This window comes from Petaurus breviceps, unplaced genomic scaffold (assembly GCF_028583685.1).
Source record: "Petaurus breviceps papuanus isolate PSGF00001 unplaced genomic scaffold, PetGlider_PUasm1.0 38, whole genome shotgun sequence".
Lineage (NCBI taxonomy): Eukaryota > Metazoa > Chordata > Mammalia > Diprotodontia > Petauridae > Petaurus > Petaurus breviceps.
Window position 1 is genome coordinate 48371209 of NW_027186304.1, and position 16865 is coordinate 48388073.

At 36.9% G+C, this 16865-nt stretch overlaps 1 protein-coding gene across 1 annotated transcript in view; it reads left to right on the forward strand.

The window, feature by feature from the left end:
- DSG1 (desmoglein 1) overlaps positions 1–16865 on the forward strand; it is a 53783-nt gene that overhangs the window by 12360 nt on the left and 24558 nt on the right. The window contains exons 2-10 of the mRNA XM_069099537.1: positions 2785–2823; positions 3087–3218; positions 4404–4559; positions 5492–5636; positions 6971–7137; positions 11076–11210; positions 11558–11743; positions 15589–15848; positions 15938–16100. Coding sequence (XP_068955638.1) covers positions 2785–2823; positions 3087–3218; positions 4404–4559; positions 5492–5636; positions 6971–7137; positions 11076–11210; positions 11558–11743; positions 15589–15848; positions 15938–16100 — 1383 coding nt within the window. The remainder of the gene's footprint in view (positions 1–2784; positions 2824–3086; positions 3219–4403; positions 4560–5491; positions 5637–6970; positions 7138–11075; positions 11211–11557; positions 11744–15588; positions 15849–15937; positions 16101–16865) is intronic.

Genomic DNA, 16865 nt, shown 5'->3' on the forward strand with positions numbered 1-16865 from the left:
AATTATGAATTATTTTAGCATTTAAAAATGTGTTAGCTAATGAGATTTGTTTTGCATGATTTAGGATTCATAATGGATTTTGTTTCTTGTCTTCTTGATTGATGGGGGAGATGTAGAGAGGGAGAGAATTTGGAACTGAAAAATAAAATGAAATTGAAGGAAAAATAAATAAATGTAGTCATCTTTGAGATTTGTTATAGCATTACACAAAATTTTAAAATTGAAGTCAATTACATGGAGTCATCTGGAATAGCTTGAATTATTTTTTTATCCCACACTAACTGTAATTTTCACATTCCACTGGTGAACTTTAAATACAGACTAATACTTGTGATACAAGTTTATATTACTTACTATCATGATCATCTCCCTATTAAATGTCCTGGCAAACTGGAGTTCTCTGAAACTACAGAAAATGATTTGGGGCGGGGCAGGTAGGTAGCACAGTGAGTAAAGCACCGACCCTGGAGTCAGGAGGACTTGGGTTCAGATCTGGCCTCAGACACTTAACACGCACAAAAAAAAAAAAACCTAGCCGTGTAACCTTGGGCAAGTTACTTAACCCCAATTGCCCTCCAAAAAGGCAAAAAAATAATGATTTGGGAAAATGATTTAAAAACTAAATGCTTAATCTATTTAAATTTCTTTGAATTGCTATATTTGTGTTCATTATATCCCAAGTGGGCTTCAAAGCCAAGCTTACCACTTCATATGGGTTCTTGACAAAAAGAACATTTGCCATTAAAAAACGCTGATTGTGCTGATGTAGAGGATTCAATGCATTCTGATGCAACATTCAACTGGCTGCAGGCTTGTAAACAACTGAGAAGATCTGGGGAGAAAGTAGATGTTTGTAGAGAAGGGCAAATGGTTAACATTGGGTCTTATTTTTGCTCTATGAATTGCATAAATTTAGAGTTCAAGGTAAGTGAAATTGAGGATAAGACATAGTGTAATCTGCTGGACTAGAACAATTGCCTCATGTAAGAGAAAGGCCAAGAATTTGCCCAACCAGGGCAACATTTTTTCTGTATTTCTTTAATCACTTTTTCTTTTTGATTCTTAATGCAATTAAAATGTCTGCTTTCTCCTATTTCTCAGAGCCTCTATTATTTATTAAAGCTCACTATACTTAACAAAAAGAGCAAGTATCAGAAATAGACTAAAAGACACTATTAAAATTTGACAAAATCAGCTAAGAATTTATCTCTATCTTTCAAAATATAAATTTTCCTTGTCATCTAGACCTGGGGATCTGTAGCAGCAAGTACCCTAGAAGACCCAGGATGGCTGCTAGCACAGGTTCTTTGATCTGCTTTTCTAAAGGAAAGCAACTCTAAAAGGGTTAACAATCTTACTTTAATCAATCAAACATATATCATTTACCTAGTTCAGGGGGAAAAGTCAGCACCCTGAACTTCAGAGAATACAAACAGAAACTACAAGCAGACAAAAATACAGACAGGGAAAATAACACAATTCAGCAGACCAGCAGACAGAGCTTCCAGCTGTCTGACCATTACATCCATACCTAATTAGTCACCATAGAGAGAAGCACCAACATCTGGGTTTTCAAAGTCGGGGGGGGGGAGAAGAGGGGGCCTCACGTGAGCCCCAAAACAAAACCTCACCTCAGAGGTATATATAGTGTTCTACAGGGTCAGAGAACATCACAACCCTCCTCACCCACTTGACTACAAAGTAACAAAAGTTGTGTCTTCCTGAAAAACAAACCTCTCACCACAGGCTCCATGTGACTCCATGTAGCCTATTATGGGACAGAGTTTATTTTCAAATCAGGAAAGGTACTCAAATTCACATATGCCTATTGAGCAGCAGAGAAGATCTTCAAATTCCTATTACCATTACAGGGTCCCTCCTCAAAATTTTATAGAGCACCTCTTCTTTGGATCTCTCCTTTGCCCCCATCAGAATCCACCTTTTCTTGTACATATCTGCCTTGCCCCACACACCCCTCACTGTCTCACACCAATAGAACATGAGCTCCCTCAAGGCATAAATTGTGCTGTTATTCATTTTTTTATTCCCAACACATCTAGAAGCATCCAGAAATTCAGTTCAACACCATAGACATTTATTAAGCATCTTCTGTTTACAAAAGACACTGTGTAAGACAATTGAAAGCAGAGCCAAGGCACTTAATAAATGTTAAGTGAATTGAATTTCCTGAATGCATTTATAGGCGGCCTTCCCTCTTCCTTCCCAATCAATATCCTTTTTTAGCTCTAGTATTTGGTTATTTTTACTATTTTTAAAATGAATTTAAAAATTAATCTTCTAATTAGTATAGCTAAGTTGTTACCACACAGATTTCTGAACTATACCTAGGAATTTTTTCTATGTACTATATAATATTTAATTATGCATTACTACCACTTTTTATGCCTTATACAAGATTTTATTGTATATTGCTACCATTTTTACACATTATACAATATTTTTACTATCCATTATCTGTAAATATCACTAAGTGATTTCAAAGGGAATCAGATTTCCCAAGCTGCACAAGACTCAGCAAAGACAGACTCAGCCTTGTAATAAAAAAGGACATAATTTGTATTGACAAATATTCCTATTTACTTTGTAACATCAGAACACTAAACAGTTATCTGCTTGTATTTTAAAGGAGAGCAGGGAGGAGAACAGAAATAGAAGGATGAAAAGAAGCAAAAGGCTAAATGTGAAGAGAAATGAAAGTGAAGATATGTATCCTAAAACTAGTCAATCAAAAATCATTATTGAATTTGTTTGTTTGGTTTCTAGGTGGTGGTGGTGGAGATTAACAGCGAATTTCGAGTTCAGGTAAAATATAATTTTTTTAAATTGAAACAAAATTGAATTTAAAATTCACATGTGTATCCAATTTATATGGAAGCCAGATTTACTTAATCATTAGAACAAGTATAACAAAAGTGAACAGTACATCAAAGGAGCATAATTTGGCATTATGTTCGCTTTCTGATATTAGAGTTAACACTGACGTACCTAATTAATGTATGTATGTTATGAATAAAAATGAGTGCATGAAGACAAAATTATAGAAACTATGACTCTTTTTACCCAAGGTAAGAGACTATAACACCAAAAACGGCACCATAAAATGGAATTCCATCAGAAGGCAAAAGCGAGAATGGATCAAGTTTGCAGCAGCTTGTCGAGAAGGTGAAGATAACTCAAAGAGAAATCCAATCGCTAAAGTAAGTGGCATTTCTGCTAAGAGGATAAATACTGGGAAGCTGGGTTGACCAGTCTTGGAAATTAGTGAAGTAAGACACCTTTGACAATTTCGTAAACCCAGTTCACTGTAAGGCATGAGAGAAATAGATGGATATGATATGTGGTCATTCAGCTCATCCACTGGAAGATTATGAAAGCTTTAAAAATTCAATTGGAGATTTGAAAAATGACTTCATATGGACAGAATTGTGTTGCTGCTGCTTTTATCAAATAATGTTACTACTGAAATTAATGGTTCATTCATTTACTTAACTTTTAAATTATGACACTGTCTTAAAATGTGTTAGAAGTAAATTCAGGCACCTTTTTGGGCTTTCTTGTCATTATAATACCATTCTTTTATCCCTTCTTTTCTGTCACTTCTCTTCCTGTCACTTTTCCCCTATAAATAATCAGTACTTTTTTATCTCTAGTCCCAATATGTCTTATCTTTTGCTTAACCTGCTATTGTTGCCTAGGAATAGAGGATGAGAACAGACTCTTGTTTAGATGTCTTTGCATTCTCAAGAACTAGAAGTGACACAAAACCTTTTCTCCTCTTGGTTGGAATTGACCATTTCAAAATCTATAGAAAGTTACTTTCTGTGAGCACTAGTCAGGCCAGGATACTGGGAGGGATGACCCATACTTAATGGCTGTGGAGTGTATTGATAAGTTTGTTTGAGTAATGATTTACCTAATCCTTCTTTTATTACACTATTGGTCATCGTTGCAATATTTGTTGTCATGATCAATCTGGGAGACAATAGTTTTTATTGTTGTTGTTATTCATTCATTTCAATTGTCCCTGACTCTTCATAATTGCATGCAAGGGTAGTCTTTTGGTAAAGATACTGGAGTTGTTTTCCATTTCCTGCTCCAGTTCATTTTTACAGATGAGAAACTGAGACAAACAGGTTTAAATGACTGACCCAGGATTACCTAGCTAGTAAGTGCCTGAGGAAGGATTTGAACTCATGAAGAGGAATCTTTCTGATTCCTATCTCCCCCTATAATTCTAATTACTTATACCTTTTTGCCAAGTGACTAGAAGGAAATTATATTTAATAATTTTCAAAATATAATAGAAAGATAGAACTGGGATATTAAAGGCAGAATTGCTCATTCTATTTGCTATCATGTATTTTCTGTCTCTCTGACTGCAGATTCATTCAGACTGTGCCAAAGACCAACAAGTCACATATCGCATCTCTGGAGTGGGAATTGATCAGCCCCCTTTTGGAGTTTTTATTGTCAATCCAAAAACGGGTGAAATTAACATAACAGCAATAGTTGACAGAGAGGTCAATCCATATTTCATAGTGAGTATTTCATTTCTTTATATGTAAAAGCAACTCTCCGTTCGTTATTTATGAGAAATCTTTAGCTGAGACTGAGGAATGTAGCAGTTTTGACCAATCAGTAAATGAGTATATTGTCAACTTTCTGCTATTTTTCTCAATTCCCTGGATGATTTATTCAGCAAGCATCATATGTGAGGCCCAAAGGAGCTGGAAGAAAATTGTTTGAGAGAAGATGGTTTCCCCCTTATCAAAACAGCCACTAAGAAACAATAGCTCACATTATAAGATAAAGGACTTTAAGGTTTATAGAAGTCATGTCATTTGATCTTCACAACAATTCTGTGAGGTATCATTATGCCCACTTCACAGATAAAGAAACTGAATATCAGAGAAGTTAAATATCCATAATCATACTGCTAGCAAGTAGATACCTTCTAAACAAACAAATCTGATATTTTCTTTACCTTAAACCAGGAGTGGCCTTCTAGGTCCTTGGGTGAGGTCTTTTGACTGAGTCTAAGTTTTACAGAACAAATCCTTTTAGTAAGGGGATTTGTTCTGTGAAATTTAGGTTCAATCAAAGGGCCACACCTGAGGACCTAGAAGGCCACATGTGGCCTTGAGGCCACAGGTTTCCCATCCCTGTGGGCCTGAATCCTACCTAAGGAAAGTATGACTAGAAATTTAGTTAAAGACTTGAAGGAGGGGATGATAAGGAGGAAAAGAAGGCTTATCCCCCTAACTTTTAAATGCAGTTGAAAATATTGGGGGGGGGGGGAGGGGGAGGGAGAGGGAGAGAGACAGAGACAGGGAGAGAGAGAGAGAGAGAGAGAGAGAGAGAGAGAGAGAGAGAGAGAGAGAGAGAGAGAGAGAACTTTTCATCTGATTTCTACAACTGTTTGGAGAATCTTTTCAGGTTCAGTATGACGTGTGTCTTCCTGTTCTCCTAGATCTATTGCCGAGCTCTGAATGCACAGGGTCAAGATCTGGAAAATATTCTAGAACTCAGGGTCCGAGTTCTAGATATAAATGATAATCCTCCAGTATTTTCAATGACTGAATTTGTGGGAAGTGTAGAAGAAAACAGTTATGCAAGTAAGTAACTTCCACTTTGAAATATCCTCCAAATTTGTCTTTATCGTTCATGGAAATAGCAGGTACTATCATGTTAAGGAAGAATTACCTTACGTTGAACCTCAGTCTGCCTCTGCAACTCACAAACATTGTTCCCAGTTTTGCCCTTTGGAGCTAAACTGGACAAAATTAATTTCTCTTCCCTGCAACAATCCTTTAGTATTTAACATAGCTTACCCATCTAGTTCAATCCCTTCATCCTTATGGCACTGCCATGACCCTGGTGAAAGCCTATGGCACCTCCCTCCAAGACTGTTATAGTAGTATGCTGGTGGGGAGGGGGCCTACCTATCTCAACTCTCTCCTCACTCCAGTCCATCCCTCACTCAGCTGTCAAATTGGTCTTCCTAAACCATAGGTTCCACCGTGTCACCCCTCTATTGAATCACTTCCAGGGGCTCCCCATTACCCCCAGGATAAAACATAAAACCTTCTGTCTGGCTTTTAAATCCCTAGATAAAAAATAAAATAAAAGGGGCGGCTAGGTGGCGCAGTGAATAGAGCACCAGCCCTGGAATGATGAGGATCTGAGTTCAAGACCAACCTCAGACACTTAACACTTACTAGCCATGCAACCTTGGGCAAGTCACTTAACCCCAATTGCTCAGCCTTCCCCCCTCCAAAACAAAAAGTTGTAAGAGACCCTGTAAAAAAAATTGTGAAAGACCCATGCTTTTCCTCCATACCCCCAACCTAATCCTTCCACCATAAAAAAAAAAGCCTAAAATGTTGCAGAATCAGAAGAAAAATAGTGGCATCTTTCTTTTATTTCAAAGTTATCAAAACTAAATAGAGCCAAGATGTGATAAGCAAAGGGGTAAAGGTAAGGATTACTGCTAAAAAAAGGGTAGACAACTTTATTAGCCAATGATCATAATAATAATAGCTAGCATTCATATAGCACTTTACGGTTTGCAAAGAACTTTGTAAGTATTCTCATTTGGTCCTAACAACAGCCCTAGGAAGTAGGTTCTACTATTATCCTAAGCTTACAGATGAGGAAACTGAGGCAAATAGAAGTTGTGACTTGCCCAAGTCATTCAGCTAATAAATATCTAAAGGCATATTTGAACTCAAGTCTCCCTGACTCCAGATCCAGGGTTCTATCCACATTGCCAAGTAGCTGACTAGAGCACAAACATCCAGCCAAAACTGAAAAGGCACTGTTTACGTTGTGCTAATAGGCGCACCTGGCCTATGAATGCTAAAGAAAATCCTTGCCTGAGAAGTAAACTTCTTAATGCCACACAGTATAAGCTTAAACTTCATAACAATCAATTTCTCTTACCTTCTAGACACTCTGGTGATGGTACTAAATGCTACTGATGCTGATGAGCCAAATAACCTGAATTCAAAAATTGCCTTCAAGATCATCAGCCAGGAGCCTGCAGACTCACCAATGTTTATTTTGAACAGATATTCTGGAGAACTTCGAACCATGAATCCTTTTCTGGACAGAGAGGTAACATTGTTGCTGTTGCTGATGCCATTGCTATTGTTTGAAAGAGTGGTTAATAGGGGTAGCGAGGTAGCACAGCGAGTAAGAGCACTGGCTCCAGTGTCGGGATGACCTGGAGATCGAATCCCGGGCTTAGACACTTAGCACCCACCCAGAAACACCTGGCCTTGTAACCTTGAGCAAGTTACTTAACCCTGATTGCTTATTTTAAAAAAAGAAAGAGTGGTTAATACTAACAGATTTATTCAAAGAGGCACAAATAGGAGGAAGATAAAATACTTTGTTGGAAATAAAATAGCCAAGATTGATATAGAGCCTACCATGTATACAAATATTGATGCTCACAATGATCCTGGGAGGTCAGTGCTATTGTTATCCCCATTTACAATTGATAAAATTGAGCCAAACTGAAGTTAAATGACTTGCCCAAGGTCACACAACTAGTGTGTGTCTCAGGCAAGTTTTAAATTCTGATCTCCCAGCCTATCTCTCTATCCATGTAGCTGCTACGTTACCTTCACATCAATAGGATCCTCACATTGAATATATCCCTTTTAAAAGAAGAAAATATACCAACTAGATTTTTCTTTTCTTACCAACCATTAGTGCAGCTGTCCAACATTCTTCAGTACCTTCAGTACAAAAACCAAAGAATTGAAAGTTAGAGGGCATGGCTAGGTGGTACAGTGAATAGAGCACTGGACCTGGAGTCAGGAGTACCTGAATTCAAATCCAACCTCAGACACTTAACACTTACTAGCCCTGTGACCTTGGGCAAGTCACTTCACCCCAGTTGCCCTGCCTTCCCCCCACCAAAAAGCGAAAGAAGGAAGAGGAGGAGGAGAAGGAGAAGAAAAAGGAGGAGGAGGAGGAGGAGGAGAAAAATTAGAGGACCTGGATTCAAATAGAGGCTTAACCTGGACAATCTTGGAAAACTTATTTGACCTCTCCAGGCTTCAGTATCCTCATACGTATAATAAGATATTCAGAATAGAAATCTCTAAGGTCCTTTCCAACTTAATAAAATGATGCTGAATAATATTATAATAATAAAAAATCAGCATAAAGTAGTAGGTAAATTATTTAAAAAAAAAAGGTTAACACTTCCAAATAGGGTACCATAGTGCTCTTAAAGCATGAATTAAAGAATTTGAGAACTAGAAAGAAGTTTAAATCCCCCCACCACCATTCCTAATCAATCCTTCTATCTTGTTAAGAAAATTGAAGCTCAGAGAGAATCATTGATTAATCTGAAGTCACAAAGATGGTTAGCAATCAATCAATCAACCAACCAACCAAAAAGCATACTACATGCAAATCAGTGTGTTAAGTGCTAATGAGACTAAATGAAAAAAACATTACTCTATGTACTCTAGTCTAATGGGGGAGATAACCCATAAAGGAAATTTCAGTAACAAATCAAACGGAAAGACCCCATAGCCTTTAGGCTACAGAGGCAAGGCAGATGGTATTGTATCTTCTTTAATGTCATTTACACTAACAAATGGGAAATTAGGTGACAGAGTTCAAGTCTACAGTCAGGAAGACTCATCTTCCTGAGTTCAAATTTAGACTCAGACATTTACTAGCTGCAGGACCCTGAGCAAGACACTCAACCCTGCTTGCCTCAGTTTCCTCATCTGTAAAATGAGCTAAAGAAGGAAATGACAAACCGATCCAGTATCTTTGCCAAGAAAACCCCAAATAGGGTCATTAAGAGTTAGACAAGACTGAAACAAGTGAATAACAAAAATAAATAATAAAAACACATCTGCTTCTGATTTTGAACCATTTCATAATGCCAATGATGAGATCCAAAGCCAGACTTCAAAGATTTGGGGAGTAAATTAGAAGAAAAGAAATGAAGGCAACAACTATAGATAACCTTTTTTCTAGAAGTTTGAGTAAGAAAGGGAGGAAATAGAGACTGATAGCTTACGGAGAATGACAGGGACCAGTTAAGATTTTTTTTCAGGATGGGAGAAATTTGGGAGTGTTTAAAGGCAATAGGGAAAAGAACTAGTAGTTAGGGAGAGATTAGAAGATTAGAGAAGGGAAGGGATAATTGAGGATGCAATCTCCTAGAGAAGATAGGAAGAAATAGCTGAAAGGGTTAGCCTTGGCAAGAAGAAGGGACACTTTTTTGTTGGAAAAGAGAATAAAACAGTAGGTCAAGGGTTTTTTGAGATGAGAAGAATGATGATGGGAAAGATGAATTTAATTCATTCAATTTAGATTGAACAACCTCCATTTGTTTTAGTAAAGTAAGAGGCAAAGTCCTCAGCTGAGAGGAGGTGGGAAGAGGCATGGGAGGGGCTTCAATAAGCAAAGAAAAGTTTGGGCTAGCTTCTATTGGAAGAGAGATAGAGAGTGAGGAAGGAATAAAAGAACTACCTTTGCTGCAGTGTAAACCCAGGCAAAGTTAGGTAACAAAGTTATGGGACTTCCTCCAACTCCATTCTGCAGCTCCTAAGAAAGAAGCATAAAGTACGATCACTTTCTTTTCTCAAGGAGTCAAGCAGTCAGTCAAGGAACATAAGGAGGTGAGGAAAATGGGATGTTAGAAAGCTTGAGTGATCCTCTACCTGAATAGTAATGCTCCCTAGTATAAGGAGAGGAGTTAGAGAGGACAGGAAGGTGGTGTGCCAGGTGCTCAACTCCTTGAGAAAAGAGAGTGACGAGTGACCTGGAGGTCAATATATTACAACTGCCATCATTTCTATTGAGTAGAAAAATGTAATTGTGTGGAGTTCAAAAGAGGAAAGTGTATTGAATAAATAAGGTATGGGAAGATCCTCAAAGTGACATGGGAAGCAAGGAATATTCTGAGTCCCCCTCCACAACTAATCACATTGGAGGGGGAGGTCAGGTAGTCTTCTCCACAGGTACAGCCAATGCTAGAGAAAACAGCTATGCAAAGGTACAAGGTGAGAGACAAAATGCCAAATTCACCATTAACAAGTAATCAAGTAATTTAAATTGCTTAAGTAATGTAAAATTAACCTAGAAAGGTAGCCAGTAGTTAGAGAAGGGATTTAAATGCCAAGTTGTAAAGCCTTCATTTTATTCTAGAAGAAACAGAAAATCTCTTTCAGAATAATTCTAGAGGAAAATGAAAATTCTTAAAAATAGGAGTGATGTGGCCACACTTGTGTTTTAAGAAAATTGCTTTAGCAACTATGTGAAGGATGGATTGGAGAGGGGAGAGACTAGAAAAGAGGTAATGGGAACATGGGACATTGGACAGTACTTTTGCATGATAATAATACATGAACACTTATTAAAGAGCTTTATAGTTTACAAAGCACTTCACATAATTATCTGCTTTATTCTTCACAACAGTCCTGTGGGGAAGGAAACATCCATTTGGCTCCATGATTGCCAAAGATATTTGCTCAAGTAGACATAAAGCCCAGGCATCCTATCTCCAAACTCCACACTCTTCCCCACAGAGTCACATAACTGCTTATGAATTATACCTTTATTCATAGAATTCACCAGGCATTTATTAACCACCTACTATATACAAAATGCTATTTTGTGTAAAGATTTTCATCCCATGCCCCGCTGTGGTTCCTTTTTTCTTCTGTTGTCCACTTTTGGTAGACTACAAAGCTTATTACTTTGTCAACCAGAGAAAGCAAAATTTAAACCAGTTAGTGTTTCTGAATAGCTCTTCTGGGAAAAAGTGTTAATGGAAGTAGAGGTACAATCTGCAATACTAACTGATGTGTGTTGGGAGAAAGAACCCCAAACCTGCATATTTGAGTTGTTAATTATCTATGTTTTTATCCACCAGTCTCAAATGGATTGTTCTTTCAATATCCTCTCCTTGGAGTATTATTATTTTGAATAAATCATTTGGGTAATACCTATAAAGAGCTTTGCCTATTTTATAGGAAAGACTATTGTTACATGTAACATTTTGTTTTGTTTCTTAGAAATATGCTATGTATAGTCTTGTTGTAAAAGGATCTGACCGGGATGGTGGCGCAGATGGGCTATCAGCACAGAGTGACTGCAAAATCACAATTTTAGACGTCAATGATAATTTTCCAAAACTTGAATTTCCCACTGTAAGTATTTCTCACAGATTCTACTAATTTGAAGTGAAAAGAACATCTTTTAGGTTCTTGCATAATAAGCCTGTATAGTGATGTAGATTTTCATTGGCGGAGACAAAATTTCACAAAATTGGCTTCTATACTTGCACATCTATAGAAGCTGGAGTAGCTCATGAAAAATGGATTTATGGAAGACAAGGAGTGGTTGGTGCTCATATCACGGATAACACATAAATACAATTCTTTTCTAAACAATACATAATTATAAATCTTCCTTGAATTTCTAATCTATTTCTTCCTGTGCAGAAACTAATATTGTATTATTTTTCAAAAAATAAATCTTCACCCATATCTTTCAGTACTCAATAACTATCGACGAGAACATGATTAGCCAGGAAGTGACTCGGTTCAGAGTGATTGACATGGATCAAGAAGGAACAGATAATTGGTTGGCGCTCTTCTTCTTTATATCGGGAAATGAAGGAGGCTGGTTTGAAATAGTAACTGATGAAATGACTAACGAGGGAATTTTCCGAGTTATCAAGGTACAATACAATTACAAAGAATATTTTTCAAAATAATGACTCATTTATATAATTTTGCAGTTTAAAAATGCTTTACTTAAATTATTTTCGTTGATCCTCACAACAATTCTAACAGACAAGGAGTATGTTTTTTTTTTTTTACAAAGTAGGCTACTGAGTCACAGAGAAGGTAAAATACTTATACAAGGTCACACAGCTAGTGAGTGGCAAAGTTAGTATTCAAATATAGGTCTTCTGACTTAAAAGTTCAGCATTCTTAACACTTTATTAGGTCTATAATAAAGCAGCTATGTTCACATCTCATTCTAAAGTCAAATTAATAAGCAGAAAATATTGTATGTTGAAATGAGTTTTTGTGGAAAATTAATTTTGAGTTGCTTCAGGTTTTTTTTTTCAATTTAGACAAGAATTTATTTTGTCTCTTTTTCTGTAAGTAGACTACCTTATAAAAATTATGAAAATGGGCATATTAATTAGGTACACATGTAAGAACAAAACCAAAGCAGAAATAAACATTTTGTTTCATTTTTAGGTTTTTACCTTTATGTTTAATGGCATATTGTGATGCCATAACAATAGTAGATTTGTGCATACCATTTTAAGATCTGAAAATTGCTTTATATAAATGACTTCATTTAATAATTACACATATTCTTTTTAAAAGTATATTTAACTGGAACCCAACTTTTCCTTTTGGCAAGGTTTGGACATTTTGTAGTCTGTGGGTCACTAGTGTTTAGACCATTATTAACCTTCCAACTATTCCTTTCTACATAAGATTTAGCTAATTTTTCACCCATGCCCTAATTTTCCTAATCATTCAAGGGATACATAATATTATTGGAGTTACTAGAATATCTCTGACCAACTAAGTCTAGTTCTTTCAGCCTATGAATGCCTTATAAAAAGGCAGTGTGTCATAAAAGGATAAAATGCTGGACTTAAAGCCAAGAAGACCTGTTCAAATCCTGCTTTTGCTACTTTCTATGTCACATGACCAAGTCATTTCCACTTCAATTTCTCATCTGTAAAATGGGAATGATAATACCTTCTGTCACTAACTCACACGGGCCCCTTAGGTGATACAGTGGATAGAGTGACAGTCAGGAGGACCTGTGATCAAATGCAGCCTCTGATAGTTACTATGTGACCCTGGGCAAGTCACAATCCTGTTTGCCTCAGTTTCCTCAACTATAAAATGAGCTGGAGAAGGAAATGGCAAATGACTCCAGCGTCTCTGCCAAGAAAACCCCAAAAGAAGTTTCCACAGGTCAACTATACAACAATAAAAACTACTTCACAAGGTTGTGGTGAGATTAATAGGATCAAAGATTTAGAACTAGAAGGGTTCTCAGAGGTCATCTAATCTAATCCTCTCACTTTACAAATGAGGAAACTGGGGCCCAGAGAAAGTAAGTGACTTGTCTGAAATCACATAGGGAATAAATAGCAGAGATGAGATTTGAAACCAGGTCCCTTGCCTCCATCATTCTTTCCACTGGAGCATTTTGAGTTAAATGAGATGATGTGATCAAAATGCTCTCTGAACTTTAAAGTATCCTTTCAAAATGTTCCCCAGTAGAGGTAACATTCCCTATTGGCTAGCATATTAAAATGGAAGTTGAAAACCCTGATACTGAATAACCAACTAAAGTTAGCAAGTTATTCATGAGAAACATCAAAAATAATTAAGCCTCTCTATGCCTCAATTTCTCCATCTATTAAATGAAAACAACTTTTCCTACTGTTGCTTATAAGTGCCTGTTTCCAGCTCGTTGGACCATAGGTTCACAAATAAAGAGCTGAAAGGAACTTCAGAGGCCATCTAATCCAATCCTCCTACCCCCACTATTTTACAAATAAGGAAATTCAAGCCTGAAGGAAAGTTGAAGTGTCTCCTCCAAGAACACACAAATAGTAAGCATCAGGAGCAGCATTTGAACTCAGGTTCTTTGACTCCACTGTCAATCATCTTTTTCATTGCTCTATGGTAGATACAACATTATTTTAAAATGCAAAGAATTTTAATCAAGATAATCTCTGAATTTTACATTTGAAACCCTTCAATAAAGTCAGAGACTAGACATTTTGGCTCCATAGAAATAAGGCAAAATGCAAGTTAATGTTCAACTGAAATTTCAGTGGGATATGAAACAGGAAGATTTGGGACATGTAGAGATCATGTTTTGTGCTCATGCATTCTCTTTTTTTAATGAAGAAGGCTACTAAACATTAAACTACTTCTGAGGTCTTTCATTGTTCTGTGACATAGTCAATTGGAAGAACAGCAAATAACTAACTAAATAAGTGATCTTTTTGGCTTCCAGCATCAGCTGGTGCTAATTAAGACAATCTCTCCTCCATTCTCTTTCACCTCTGGCTCAGAAACTTAGTTAGATTCTTGATTGGTGCTGTTTATAAACACATGCTCTAAAAATTCATGAAAGATTCCCAATGTCACGAACATCAATTTTTTGTTTGTTTGTTTTAAAGACAAAGTCTCTCTAACTTGGCCAGTCCAAAAATGTAAGACCCAAGCAGTCCCACTCTCACTGGATTCTGACCTGCTCTGTTTCCAACCTGGGCCTGGATTCTCCCCTCGTTAAAGAACCTGGTGGTGCCCTGAGCTCCAAAAGCACCATATTGATGCCACACTTCATATTTAGCCCACTGCATCTCAGAACTCCTGAGCTTGAGACATGACTGTTTCTTGTCTCCCAGGCAACACAGATTACAAACATGCACCACTGTGTCTGTTGGGTCAATGTGATTTTGTAACTTTCTAAAAAGTATTTACATGTGTGTGCCATTGCTCTCAATTAATTCTCATTTTTTTAAAAATGAGATTAAGACAAAGAAATATTTATTGCTCTGTGAATGTAGTCACATGTATTAGTATAAATACGTGTGTATTTAAGTGGAGAAAGAAAAAAATACAAATTCTTGGCAACTAGTCTCAAATGTTTCGGCTCTCTGTCTTTGTGTCCCCAGAACCTAGAACAGTGCTTAGAACGTAGTAGATACTCAAAAAGTACCTAATTGATTGATTGGCTTTCTCTAGGTTGGAATTCTGTTTTTTGTTATATTAAGCAATCAGCTAGCTTTTATTGAGTGCCTACTGTGTGCAGCCACTTTCAATCTAAGTGCTTAGATCACAAAGAAAGGTAAAATGTAGTCTTAGTTCTTAAGAAGCCGACAGTCAAAGCGGGGAGACAACCTGCAAGCAGCTCTGTACAAACAAGGTAAATACAGGGTAAATTGCAGATCATCTTGGAAGACTAAAGAAAATTGGGCAAGTCTTGTAGAAGGTGGGGCTTTTTCTGAGACCTGAAAGGAGCCAGAGAAGCTAGAAGGCGATGAGGAAGAAGAGTATTACAGAAATGGAGGACAACTAGGGAAAATATTTGGAATTGAGAGATGAAGTGTCATTTGGGTGCAGCAAGGAAGCCAGGGTCATTATATCACATAGGAGGTGAGAAGGGAGAGGTAGGAAGGGGTGCTCTAAGATATAAGCAGACTGGAAAAGTAGGAAAGGACCAGGTTATGGATTTGACTCAAAAGTCAAATATAGGATCTTATATTTTATTCTGGAGGTGACGAGGAACCACTGTTGCTTACTGAATGAGGCAGGGAGTCCAGACATGGATGACATGGACAGAGCAATGTTTTAGGATGATCAGTTTGATGGAAAGACTTGAGACAAAGAGATCAATCAACAGACTATTGCAATAGTGCAGTCACGAGCTGAAAAGGGCCCATGATAAGGGTGGTGGCAATGTCAGAGGAAAGAAGGAAGAATATATGAGATTTTAAGAATGACAATACTTTCTTTTTTTGCATTCTAGCCTCTCAATTATGAAGAAATACAGAACATGCAGCTTAGCATAGGTGTTAGAAACAAAGCCGAATTCCACCATTCAGTTATTGGTAAATATAAAATAGAAGCAACTGCCATCTCAGTAATAGTTCAAAATGTAATTGAAGGATCAGTGTTTGCTCCAGCTTCTAATACTTACATCATAACTAGAGGTATGGGGAGAAATTCTGTCGTTGGATCGATGGTAGCAATTGATCTGGACACAGGAGGAGCTTCAAAAACAGTCAGGTAAGATGTCTAATTATAAACATTCATTTTTGAATAAAATGCATTTTTCCCAAATTTTTAACAATCCTGTGGAATTCTTCAAAATACAGATATATAATGGGAATGAATCCTGGTGGTTTGCTAGCTGTTAATGAAAGAACTGGTCAGCTTATCCTGAACAATGTAATAACCAAGGATGTATATCGAAGCCTCAATGGACACTATGAAGGAACTATTCTGTCTATAGATGGTAAGATAGCATTTGCTAAAATTTTATAGCTTCAAAGTTCACTAATGCAATTATATTCATAGTGAAATAACAAAACATTCATCATTTCTCTTTTATTGAAATAATCTCCCCCTTTAATGGATTACCAAATTAGTCGATATAGATTGGAGCTATCAGGAATATAGATTTTTTATGTTTATAATAATATTTCATGAATTCAGAAACTATGAATTTGATAATGAACTTTATTAGAGCAACTTATGTAAACAAACCCACAAATTGACCCTCAGTCCTGTGTAAGTTCCTTTTTCCTATGGGCACAAAGTACTAAAAATAAAATAGTTTTAATTGTCTAAAACTGTTCCAGCTATTGTTAATGTAATATCTTTGTATAATGGTCAATGACTTGGAATTCTACTGAAAGGATTGAGCCATATTCTTACTGGCATTTTTGTTAATTATGAAACCAGCAGGCATAATGAAGATATAATAGTTAAATAGAAGGGCAGCTTATAGCTTCTCCATGGAAAGGTAAATAAAAGTATTTAAAGAATTGTTTTTATCAGGGACAAGAAACATATCAGGGACAAGAAACAAAAAAATGCAACAAGAAACATTACTTCAGGGGGTGACTAGGTGTCACAGTGAACAGAGCACCAGCCCTGGAATCATGAGGATCTGAGTTCAAATCCAAACTCAGACACTTAACACTTACTAGCCATGTGACCTTGGGCAAGTCACTTAAGCCCAATTGCCCTACCCTCCCCCCTCCAAAAAGAGAGAGAGAGAGAGAGAGAGAGAGAGAGAGA